General features: G+C 40.4%; 2 protein-coding genes across 3 annotated transcripts; both read left to right on the top strand.

Annotated features, from left to right (window-relative positions):
• Positions 1-1,626: 1,626 nt before the first annotated feature.
• Positions 1,627-2,160, top strand: LOC137281112 (uncharacterized). Its single transcript, XM_067812243.1, has one exon. The coding sequence runs from the start codon at positions 1,627-1,629 to the stop codon at positions 2,158-2,160; it is 534 nt and encodes a 177-aa protein (XP_067668344.1).
• A 5,807-nt stretch (positions 2,161-7,967) lies between these two features.
• LOC137281791 (uncharacterized) lies at positions 7,968-11,935 on the top strand. Of its 2 annotated transcripts, none has more exons than XM_067813405.1 (5): positions 7,968-8,533; positions 8,687-8,783; positions 10,349-10,378; positions 10,598-10,696; positions 10,890-11,935. In XM_067813405.1, exons 1-5 carry the CDS (start codon positions 8,297-8,299, stop codon positions 11,510-11,512), a joined length of 1,086 nt encoding a protein of 361 aa, XP_067669506.1. In that variant the 5' UTR covers positions 7,968-8,296; the 3' UTR covers positions 11,513-11,935. The 2 variants fall into 2 exon arrangements, with proteins under 2 accessions (XP_067669506.1, XP_067669505.1); XM_067813404.1 differs by having other exon boundaries at positions 9,731-10,378.

Here is an 11,935-nt window from a genome sequence, read left to right as displayed (position 1 = left end):
AAAAGCATATCAATGGCTTGTGGAACGGGAAGATTTAGTACACGTTCAGGTACCAAGATGTTTGCGTTGTCATCGCAAGGTCAAAGAAACTAGCCTACACAGCTTTGCAGATGCATCTGAAAATGCATATGGTGCCATTGTGTAGTCTGTGAATACTTACCAGAATAATGACATCTCCAGTGTAATCATTGCTGCAAAAGGTCGAGTAGCACCTCTAAAAGCCATCAGCATTCCACGCATGGAATTAATGGCTGCTGTGACAGGACTCAGGTTAGCTGTTGCAATAGCGAAGGTTTTGGAAATATCTACTGACATGATTACATTTTGGACAGACAGTTCAAAAGCTTTAGGGTGGATAAAGAACCATAGCCGGACTTTTAAACCATTTGTAGCAAACAAAGATAGTGAGGTTCAAGAACTGACTAATCCGTGTCAGTGGCGGTATGTACCAACAGATCAAAATCCAGCAGATATGTTGACCAGAGGAATAGCTGCATCAAAGTTGGCTGACAGTCAGATCTGGTGGTCAGGACCCCCTTTCCTGACCAGAGGTGAAAGTCAATGGCCCAGAAATCTATCTGAAAGAGAAGACAGAAAGAAATATTTACCAGAAACAAAAACTCTGAAGGTAAGCAAGATCATTACCATGTTAGCGAACGATTCATCCTGTGAAGAATGGATACTAAAAGCTACACGATACTCAGATTGGAGAAGACTGACAAGAATCCAAGCTTGGGTATACAGATTCGTGAACAACTGTGTTGCAGGGAACCTTAAAAGGACTCATGGAGAACTCACTGCTGAAGAAATCGAATCAGCCCAGTTAATAATCATAGCACAGATGCAGAGAGAAGAATTTCCAGATGAATATTCCTGCCTGGAGATGGGAAAACTATTACAAAATAATAGCAAGCTGTTAGGACTGAACCCGAAGCTGGATGAAGATGGAGTGATGAGATCTGATGGACGATTGGCTTATGCTGAGCATCTTTCATACGATTCAAGGTTTCCAATCATCTTGCCACGAAGAAACTGGATCACAAGACTGATTGTGAAGTTTTACCACGAGGAAGGACATCATATTACCGGAACCAACCAGACATTAGCGGCACTTTCTGCAAAGTTTTGGATACTCTCTGGCAGAGAGGAAATTTGAGAATGGGAGCAGCAATGTTCACACTGTCGTAAGCAGAAGGCGAAGGTAGCGCACCAAACCATGGCTCCTCTTCCAAAAATGAGGATCAAACCTTCTCTCCGTGCATTCACACAGGTAGGACTTGATTTCGCTGGACCTTTTCGGACAGTACAAGGAAGAGGAAAAGCAAGGCTGAAGCGCTATCTATGTCTCTTCACGTGCCTTGCATCGAGAGCTGTTCATTTTGAAATCGCATACGGCCTGGACACAGATTCCTTTCTCAATGTTTTTTGTCGCATGGCCAGTCGCAGAGGACTCCCAGAGGACATTGTGTGTGACAATGGGACAAACTTCGTGGGGCAGAAAAGGAACTAAGGGAACTCGTTGCCTGTCTGAACAATGACGCTGTGAAACGAACATTAGCAAATCGTGGAACAAATTGGAAGTTTAATCCTCCATATGCACCTCACTTCGGAGGTGTGTTCGAAACAATGGTGAAGTCGGCCAAGAAAGCAATTTTTGCTATTCTGGGAAACAGTGCTGTAACAGATGAAGAACTGATGACAGCGTTCATTGGAGCAGAAGCCTTGATTAATTCCCGACCATTGACTTATCAGACAGCACATCCACGGGATGATGTACCGCTGACGCCAAACCACTTTCTTCAAGGACAAGCAGGAGGTTTCTTTGCTCCAGAATCAGTGGACACAACGCCCTTCAATCCAAAGAAACGATGGAGAAGGATACGGGAGCTTATACGGCACTTCTGGAGCAGATGGATGAAGGAATGGATACCCAGTCTTAACAGGAGGAGGAAGTGGTTCACTCATCTCAAGGTGAATGACATCGTGCTGGTGATATCACCCAACACACCACGTGGACACTGGCCCATGGGGCGTATTATTCAGACTTACCCAGGGAAGGACGGCCATACAAGAGTGGTGGACATACAGATTGGTCAAACAGTTGTGACCAGACCAGTGACGAAGGTGTGCAGTCTGGAAATGGATTCCATAAACTATTAGTTCCAAGGATTACACGGAAGAATCTGTTGACTTTCGGAAATTCGTGGATGTGTGGAACTGTGAACATTTCATGTGACATTCTGTGAAACTGTATTCTTATTGGACTTATGACACTGGATGTATTGCGACACTGGAATATTGTGACAATGGATATGTTGTGACATTTGAGACCATGGATTTATTCCTTACATTTGCAAACCGTTTTTGACATATTAATGGGTGCTATTAGGATATTATTTTGAATCATAAGTTCACCATTTGTGTTGATAAAACTCCGTTCTATCAAGGAGGGGGGTATGGACAAAAGGGTTGTCCACACAAATATATCGTTCGTCATGGGTTATTCGTAGGCCTCATTGTACTGTTTATCAGACAGTGTATTTCGTCTCAGTTTGTGTACTTGCGAACAGTTCGCGAAAACACACCTGACAAAACCTTACTTCGCGGAGAGCATGAGCATGAAAAAGGCAGGCATTTTTTCGCCACGTGCGGCGATCGTAGTGAACTTGTAGTTAGTACGTTTCGAGACGATGATTAGGCAGCACGCCTTGAGACAGTTAGTTAGTTAGTTAGTTAGTTAGTTAGATAGTTAGTTAGTGACTGACTGTGTCAGATCGGTTTGACAGAGGTTGAATGTTTTAGAAAGTTAATAAGGTAAGATAGTGTAATGTAATTAAAGGTAAATTAAACCAAAATATTAGAGTTTGATTTAGTGCTGTCGTTTTTATTTAACAGCTAGAACTGTTCCTGCTGAACAACGAGTCCCCAATGTTTATGCGAGGTAAATACAAGGGACACCACTCTATGTTGCAATTAGCAACTGTACACGGAAGTTGACGTACCTGTTGTAGTTTGTTTGTGGTCCAGCCAATGGTCTTAGGAAAGGGGTTAGTAGCCACTTCTTACATGGGTAACAACTGTCACCGAGGAGGTGACATCTGGCATCCGATGGGGACAACACCTCGGTCGAATAACAGGTAGAGACCTCTGTTAGTGAATATGCGTGAATCGTGTGTCGATCCAGGCCACCGAGCGACAACGTCAATTATCTCGTCTTCGCTATCGAAAGCGATCTGTGTATTGATGCTGTGGTTATTATGCCGGTTTACAAACTCATTTTCGTTTTCTGTTGGAGCTTGAATCTGAACGTGTGTTCCGTAGATCATTCCCACAACTCCGGGAAAGTGTGCAATCTGAAAAAATTTTGACTGGTCACGCCTGATGTCACGAAGTTGAAGGGGGAAGCAAACGAACTGTTTGACAATCCTGTCAGATGACAAACTTCGTATGCAGTCATTCACAACTCTGGAAATAGTTGGCTGACTGACACCTTGGTCGTCCGCATTACGAAGCTGAAATTTTCCGGTGACAAAATACCTCAGTGTGATGAGTGTCTTGTGTGGCATCCAGTGCGTGGTTACGGGTGGTTGTAGGCTCTACGGCTGGCGCTATTAGACTGGCAACGAATCTAATGCCATTCCCATCAAGACGGTATCGCCGAATTAGTTCTTCATCACTGGTATTCAACGAGACGTGGCCTTCTTTGTTGAAATCAACGACGCCTCCTCGCTAAGGCAGCCATGTTGTTTACTGACGTAAGTCAAACACCACCCAACAGGGAGTGTTATAAAGACTACTCATCACAAGTGGGTCTCCGACTTGCCAAGGAGACTGGATGGTATACTCCAGCAGAAAAAAATAAAATTAATATATCTGCCAGATTGGCACATCAGCCGACGCCTTCTGGGTATAGAGCTCTTCGGCAAATTACACAAGGAAAATAATTTCAAATTCCAATACGTATTTTTAAACCAAGTCATCTCACAAAACATTATCTGAAGTGTCCGAAATTGTGCATGAAAAAAATGCATACTCAGGATTTGGCATGACTAGCTGATTGGTTGAACAGGGGACATTGAACCACTCGTCTAGGTGAAGTCAGGGTCAAAGTGGTGTGTTGGGCAATTGGAACAAGGGTTCATGTCATCAACCACAACGGTCCCTTCCCCCATCGACACACTGTCGCAACCCACGGCAAACCGATTGGTTAACCAAATATGCCCCCAGGTCCACAATAGGGATGTTGGCGAGCTCTTAGCCTTACCCACCACGAGAAGGTGGCTCAGTAGAATTCATTTTTGATTATTCACTCTTCTTTAAACAATCAGTTCGCGTATTGATTCACTGCAATATGCAACCGTAATAAGAAACCCTATGCAGAACTGCATGTGTTCATGTTTAATATCCTGTTGATACAAACCGCACGGCACAATAGCAAGGCTTCTCGAATGATAAGGTTGACTGTACAACCAGAGCAAAGTACCATGTTCACTGTCCTAGTATTGTGTTTATTTCATCCTTGCCTGTCAAACCAACCAACGTCTGTAACCTGGAAGATTAAGTCGTCCGCACCTGACAAAGACGAATTTGTATATGAAGTAGGCAGTGACAAGTGGCAGTGCGAGGCGGATGGCTTTTCTATATCCTGTGTTCTTGGTCTTGACAAATTTGGAAATGGTGCGTCGGTAGATCATATATCAAGATATGATACATCAGGACAAAGCACTCCGGACATACCACAAACGTGTGTATGCAACTTTCCAGGACAGGCTCAAAATAACGGCGGTATCCTCTTTGTAGAATCAGAAGATGGCATAATGTATTTCCTCAACCAGGACACAAACACTTCTACAAAAATGTACAAATTACCACGTAGCAGCAACTATCTAATAGATTCTGAGTCGTGTTCGCTATTTACGTCTGTGTCTGGCTCAGGTAAAGAAAATGGCTACAAAATAAATCAACACTGTCTAAGTAGTGGACAATATACAAAAAACACTTCTGCGAGACCCTAATGAACCAATGCGTATTTTCCACTATGACAAAACAAGTAAATACCTTTATTACGCTCATAAAGGACAAGTGCAAGCTTTCAGCACTACCGAATTTGAGACGTCTCTGATTGCTTCAAACTTGACTTTTGATAAGTGCAGAGGAGATACGGAATCAAATGTCTTGATATGCATGGCAGATAACTCTGTGACTGATGAATCCGAAGGTGTTACGATTAGTGTTGCAGACTACAGGAAATCAGAACCCTTGTCTCGCATGAAGAATTTCAAATTCCCTCTGGGTGGATCTGATATTAACATTGAACATGTTTGTTATTTGACGGATACGATAATATTCTGGAGCAGAAATTCAGTAGATTTTAAAACCTATAACATCACATCGGATAAACAACGTCCTCTGAATATCTGTAACAGTCAACTGAAAGTGGAATCTCAATGTGATTACTCTGTTGGGGTGTGTGGTTCACAGTTATATTTTGAGTGTTATGACGATGGTCAGGTTTTTCGTTTCTACGACAGGCACCTTCGCCACTTGCACGATATACACCTTCCCTTTAAAACATATGTAATACCAGGGTACTAATGACAATAATGTCCTGATGCCGTTACACTCTCTACGTGCCTGATACGTTTGATAACCTCTGTGTTCTACACGCTGTGCCATCAAGAATCAGACCAGTGTTTCTCTACTCTAACATTGCCAGTGAGGGTTGTCGCCCTCTTGTTCTGGACTGGACTTTTACTTTTTGACTCTGGAATATATGGAAATGCTATTCTGCCACTATAATAACAGGAAAATGCATACATATAACTGTGCAGAAACTATTTCGTCTTAACATCCATGATAACATTGGTGTTCGCACAAAAAAACGTTTCTCCTGAGAGTCACCCTACGGACTTTGATGCATGCTATCTCATCTTTGCATTGTCTTTTCTAGGTACAGATTTTTCTTTGTACGGCCGTCATATGTAACAAAAGAGCAAAGACACCAGAATGGAGATAACGTGTTAGAAACGAATTAATAAACTATTGGTGTCCTCGTCTATAAAACACTGGTACGATGAAAACAACAGTCTGTTTCCAGTAATATACCTGAGTGGTCAGTAGAGAGGACAGACAGGTAAAAGTCATCACTAGCAAACAGTAAATAGGCAACGACTGAGAGGCACTAAGTACTATTTGTAGTCTCGATACAAGATGCATGCTATGTTACAGAAACGGCACCTCTTTGGTGCAAGTGCATGTAAAGGATATGAAGTTGAAGATAAGTGACCTGATGCTTTTTTCTCTTACCTGCCTCTACATTTAACTATCGCGTTTAAAAGAATCTGTTTTTGTTCTTCGACATTCTAAACGTTAGTGAGTGAAAATACAGCGTACAGCTTCAATTACAACAACTTGTTTGTTTTAGGAGATTCTACAACCAAAAGTGAGTGTGTGAGTGAGTGAGTTAATATTTCACGTCACATCGGCAATATTTCAGCCATATCGTGAAGAGAACAAAACACTGAAATGGAATATATGTGTGTTCTAAAACCTGTCGACAAAAGACAGTAAGACAACTACAGTATCACAATTTCAATTAAAACTAGCATGGAAAGTTAACACTAATATCAATATTCAGACAATACAATATACAAACAGGTTATAGATCGCCAACAACAGAAGGTAGATCACCATACTAGGGTCCATGGGGACTTACAGTACCTTTGCTAGCCGCATGGACCCTAGTTGGATTTTCAGCATCCCTTCAGCTGCTAACGAGTGTACAATATGCTAGCCAAAATAAAAACAACTGGAATACTACGATTAAAAACCTGGTAGACTTAAATTTACTATGAACACAGCAAAAATAACTTGGTTTCCGTTCTTCCGGAAACCTTATGGATAGTGGGTAATGTAGGTTTCCTCTAGGTTTCAGTTTCAGGAAACGCGCAACTGAAACTAACAAGTCTTGGTTTCCGTCATGTTTCCGTCAACTGAAACGGTAGTTGGAAGTTTCCATTTAGCTTCAGTTTACTGAAACCTTTATAGCAGTAGGATAAAAGTACCGGTTATACACAATAACATTCCTTAGGATCAAAGAAAGGAGCGTAGGAGCAACCTTGAGAGATCAAAGAAACAGTCACACATACTGCTTAACGCGTTATATAATTTTAAAGATATAAATGACACCTAACTCTGTGCATGAAACACTTATACATGTCACTATTATGGATGACTTTTATAATTCTTTTAACACGACGTTTCAAGGCTAATGTTTGCCCTTTCGTCAGGTGAATAAAACGAGTGATAAAAATGCAATGTTCTTCCCTTTACACAACCAGGCGTCTCGTTATTGTATGTTTACACATCAGTGTTGTGCGGGTCACCGCATATTTACTTTGCGCTAATTATATCCAGAGCATGTTGGTATTGTATATGTACATCAATGTTATTTAGGTCGCTGCGCTTATTTCAGTCTGCACGTGTAACAGCTACTCTACTTGTCATGAGGTTGATTTATCACATCACTTGTAGTAACGTTTTCTGTACAGTTTGAAATAATATGTCATGATTTGTCTCAATAAAACACTGATGAAATATATTTCACAGAGCGTAGTAATATACGATATCACGATTTTAAATAAGTTAACTAAAACGCAGCGATTAGAGCTTAGATTTGGTCTAAATACTAGTACTATTTTCGTTAGTCATTTTAAAGTGATAAACAATTTTGTTAGTTACACGCATATAAAACAAATTGTGATGGATATTATTCGAGCGGAAGCAGAATCCGAGATCAGAAGCTTTAACCAGTATTGTTTTCCTTGAAGGTAAGTGAATTTAAGTTTCATTCTCTTATCTCACAAAATAGAATTGTGTCACTGAGTTCAATTGTTATCATATTCTATCGTCTGGCGTATTGCAACATTATTGTTTATCTTGTCTGCAAGTTATGAGCGGTGAACGACCGTGGTTAAACCCCATGTCAAATCTCATTGTTTGCTTATATGAGCGATGTATATGTTGTTTATAGAGTCAACTCGACAAATTTCTGTTTTATATTCCTGTCATTTTGTGGAACATAGTGAAACATATTCCAGTCTGACATTGTTGTGTTACAACCATACGTGTAGTGTATGACACGGGTTGCTATTTTTGATCCTTTGATGTAACCGACCCGTAGTTCGCGCCTTTGATCTTTGTCAGTTGGTGAGCGAGATTCTCACGATCGCTTAATGGGTGCAGCTACTTTGATTGGAATTTATCACTCGCATAAAGGTTTTTAAATTCAGTCGTAATGATGACCTGTTCGGTAGCGTTGCTGTTGGTGGTGGGATTCACCTGCATAGCAGGAGAATCACAAATTTTTTCAAACAATTGCAATGTAGTGTCAAGAAGGGTAATAACGTGCAGACCAACAAGTGATGAATTGCAACATCTGACAGGGAAAAAATACCATGGCATCCTAAAGCTTAAACTCAGCGGAATGAACGATGACTTGAAGATTTTAATGAACCTATTTCCAGACCTGAAGGTAGTACGTTTTATTTCTACACGAACTCATTAATCTTATTTCAGATTGCAGCTTTTTATTCTTATCGAACATCGGTATTATTCATAATCATGTTCATGACAATTATGTTTCAAATAGTGAATTACAAAATAAATAAATCATGTTTCTGTACAGTTCATTGAAGGAGGCAGAAGTAACTGTGAAAGCCTGGTAGGCGATAACGAAAGCAAAAAAGGAAGAATCATTACTGTCAACCATCGACAGTGTTATTGTAAGTTTTTTTCCACTGGTTTTAAAACTGTTACACACTTGCATGCTCTCGTTTACTAATCACATTGCTGTAAAAGTGACCAAATAGTATGGACTTATGCGATATATATATATGTGTGTGTGTGTGTGTGTGTGTGTGTGTGTGTGTGTGTGTGTGTGTGTGTGTGTGTGTGTGTGTGTGTATGTGTGGTTTATTGTCACGATTTTCACAATTTGAAGACATGAGTTTATTGAAAGTTATGTATGCATAAAATTGCACGACACGGGAGAGTGTAATATATTATGTTCGCTTCTTTCAATTCTTTATTTATGTTTTGATTTTCTCTTTAGTATATGTAGAACATTTCAAATATTTACTGAGTCTTATTATTATGATTATTCATATGTTTATCCTGTTTGTCATAAATGTATCTAACTAACTATTCTGTCTGCCAGTCCTTGCGGAAAAGCACCGTTGCATATTTAGTCGAAAAACTAATCTTATATTTAAAACTATTCCATTCAAATTTATGTCTCGATTACCAGAAAACTATAGATTGTCAAGTCATATGTCAAATACCACAGGAGAGCCGTGCAGTGTAAAGTTTCAGATATTTTTGACAGTTCTAATTGTCAGAGGGGTGTTCAGTGTAATTTTTTCATATATTTGTTAGTTCTTAAGTATTTTGTTTAAAAACCTTGTACATATACAATCCACCTAACATATATCAACATGATTTTATGAGCGTTAGGGTATTAAAAACTTAATACTATTCCTGCTACTAATCCTACTACATGCGACAGCCTGCAACATAGGTCAATTTATGAAGGTTAACCTATGATTATTTCGCGTTTACTTCACATGTATTTCTTAGTTTTACTAACTTATTATTTACCTATTTAGTTTAATTTCGTTTGTTTATTATCTATTTTATTTACAATTTTGTTTTGTTTCTGTTTGCATTGCAGTTAATTCATCTACCGCTACAACGTATACCATCACTCCAACCACCACTACCGCACCAACTATTACCGCACTAACTTCTACCGCATCAACTTCTATCGCATTAACTTCTGCCGCACCAACTACTACTACCGCACTAAATTCTACCGCACCAACCACTACCGCACTAACTTCTACCGCACTAACTACTACTACTACCGCACTAACTACTACTACCGCACTAACTTCTACCGTACCAACTACTACCGCACCAACTTCTACCGCACTAACTTCTGCCGTACCAACTACCACCGCACCAATCATTACCGCACCAACAACTACCATACCAACTACTACCGCACTAACGTCTGCCGCACCAACTACTACAGCACTAACGTCTGCCGCACCAACTACTACAGCACTAACTTCTGCCGCACCAACTACTACCTCTCCAACTACTACAACACGTACCACTCCAACTACTACAACTAACACTCCTACTACTACATCATCAGCACCTGACTCATCAACTAGTACTTTCACTCAAACAAGTATATCCTCACCCATCACTTCTCCCTATCATAACTCAACTCAGTGTACTTTAACCTCAACTTTGCTTTCATTTCCTACACCCTCAACAACAGCTACATCCGTCAAGGCACTCCTAATAACAGGTATTGTTGTTATTCTGTTTTTGTTTGATTGTGTTGTATTTGTTTTGTCATCAATAAAAAACGACCAAGTCAATTAATCAGACCTTTATCATTAGTTCACATAAATTTAGAACATGAAAATTTAAACAATGAAAATGATAGTGATGTCATTTTTTAAAAGAGCTGTTGAAAAACTGTTCATTCCTTTCCTTTACCTTACCCTCTCCTCTCCTTGCACAGATCCTTCTACCCTTTCTAACGATCGGGTTCATGTTGACGATATTGATGATGATGGAGTCACTAATGATGACGACGATGTGGAGGATGACGACTACGACGGTGAGTTTTGTGTTTGAATATGCGTTTCATAATTGAATACGTGTTCAAATTTCTTAATGAAATTATTATAAAAAATTACTAGCTTAAACAAGTAAGACATTATGTTTAAGACTAATGTATGTTAGTCATTGTGAGTGTCATATGTTTAACACGGAGCTAACATATGTTAAATAACTTATGATTCAAATTTCAGATACGATGCTAGCGTCCATTCTCGGTGTTACAGCTTCGGTTTTAGTAGCTGTGTTTACAGCAGGGTTGGTAATCATGGGAAGGAAACTGAAGTTCGTGGAAAAGATACATCGGTTTTTTCACCGACGTAAGCAAGGTGGTTACGATGTTGAAAGAGAACTGGAAAATTTCAGATCTCGTCTTGCTACCATTAGAGCTTCTCGTCATCGTGGTGATACTCCACACGGCCGTGATATGATCGAGATCGGCACTCTTGAGGCTCTTGTTGACAATTCCGTCAGCAACCCATCTGCCTTCCTTTTCCCATCTGACTCCTCTACCAATGTTAACACCTCTGCTACCGATCCTGCTGTAAACGCCTCTGCTACCGATCCTGCTGTAAACACCACTGCCACCCATCCTGCTGTAAACACATCTGCCACCCATCCTGCTGTAAAGACATCTGCTAACACTGCCTCTAGTTCCGGCACAACTACAGCGATCATCCACCGTCGGCCGTCTTTTGAGATAAGTGACATTGAGGTGGATTCAGACGAACTGAATGAGCAAGTGGATCAAATCACACATGAGCTGAAACGCAACACTTGGAGGAGATCACAACGTATTGCTCTGAAGAAGTTTTAAAAAACAAGGTCTGCATCAGTTGAAGCTTCTTCAAAACCTGCTTCCTCTCGCCTAGCCTGCTAACCGTTAAGACAATACTATACTATTTTGGTGTGTGTATGTGTGTGTGTGTGTATGTGTGTGTGTGTGTGTGTGTGTGTGTGTGTGTGTGTGTGTGTGTGTGTGTGTGTGTGCATGCGTGTGTGCGTGCGTGCGTTCGTTATGTCAATTCGTGCGTAAGATCGCAGTCGGTGATGTATCAAAAGTCCAACTAGTTCCAACTGGTATAGCACAGGAAGTGGTATATCAATCCAACCACAGGCAGTGGTACCACATGAATCTCGATCAATGATCATACATATCTGTATAATGTGTATCTAATCAATCCAACTACAAGCAGTGGTATAGCGACCACAGGTAGTGGTATACACTTACAGCAGTATA

This window comes from Haliotis asinina, chromosome 4 (assembly GCF_037392515.1).
Source record: "Haliotis asinina isolate JCU_RB_2024 chromosome 4, JCU_Hal_asi_v2, whole genome shotgun sequence".
Lineage (NCBI taxonomy): Eukaryota > Metazoa > Mollusca > Gastropoda > Lepetellida > Haliotidae > Haliotis > Haliotis asinina.
Note: the sequence above shows the minus strand (reverse complement) of the source record. Positions and strands in the feature narration are given on the sequence as shown.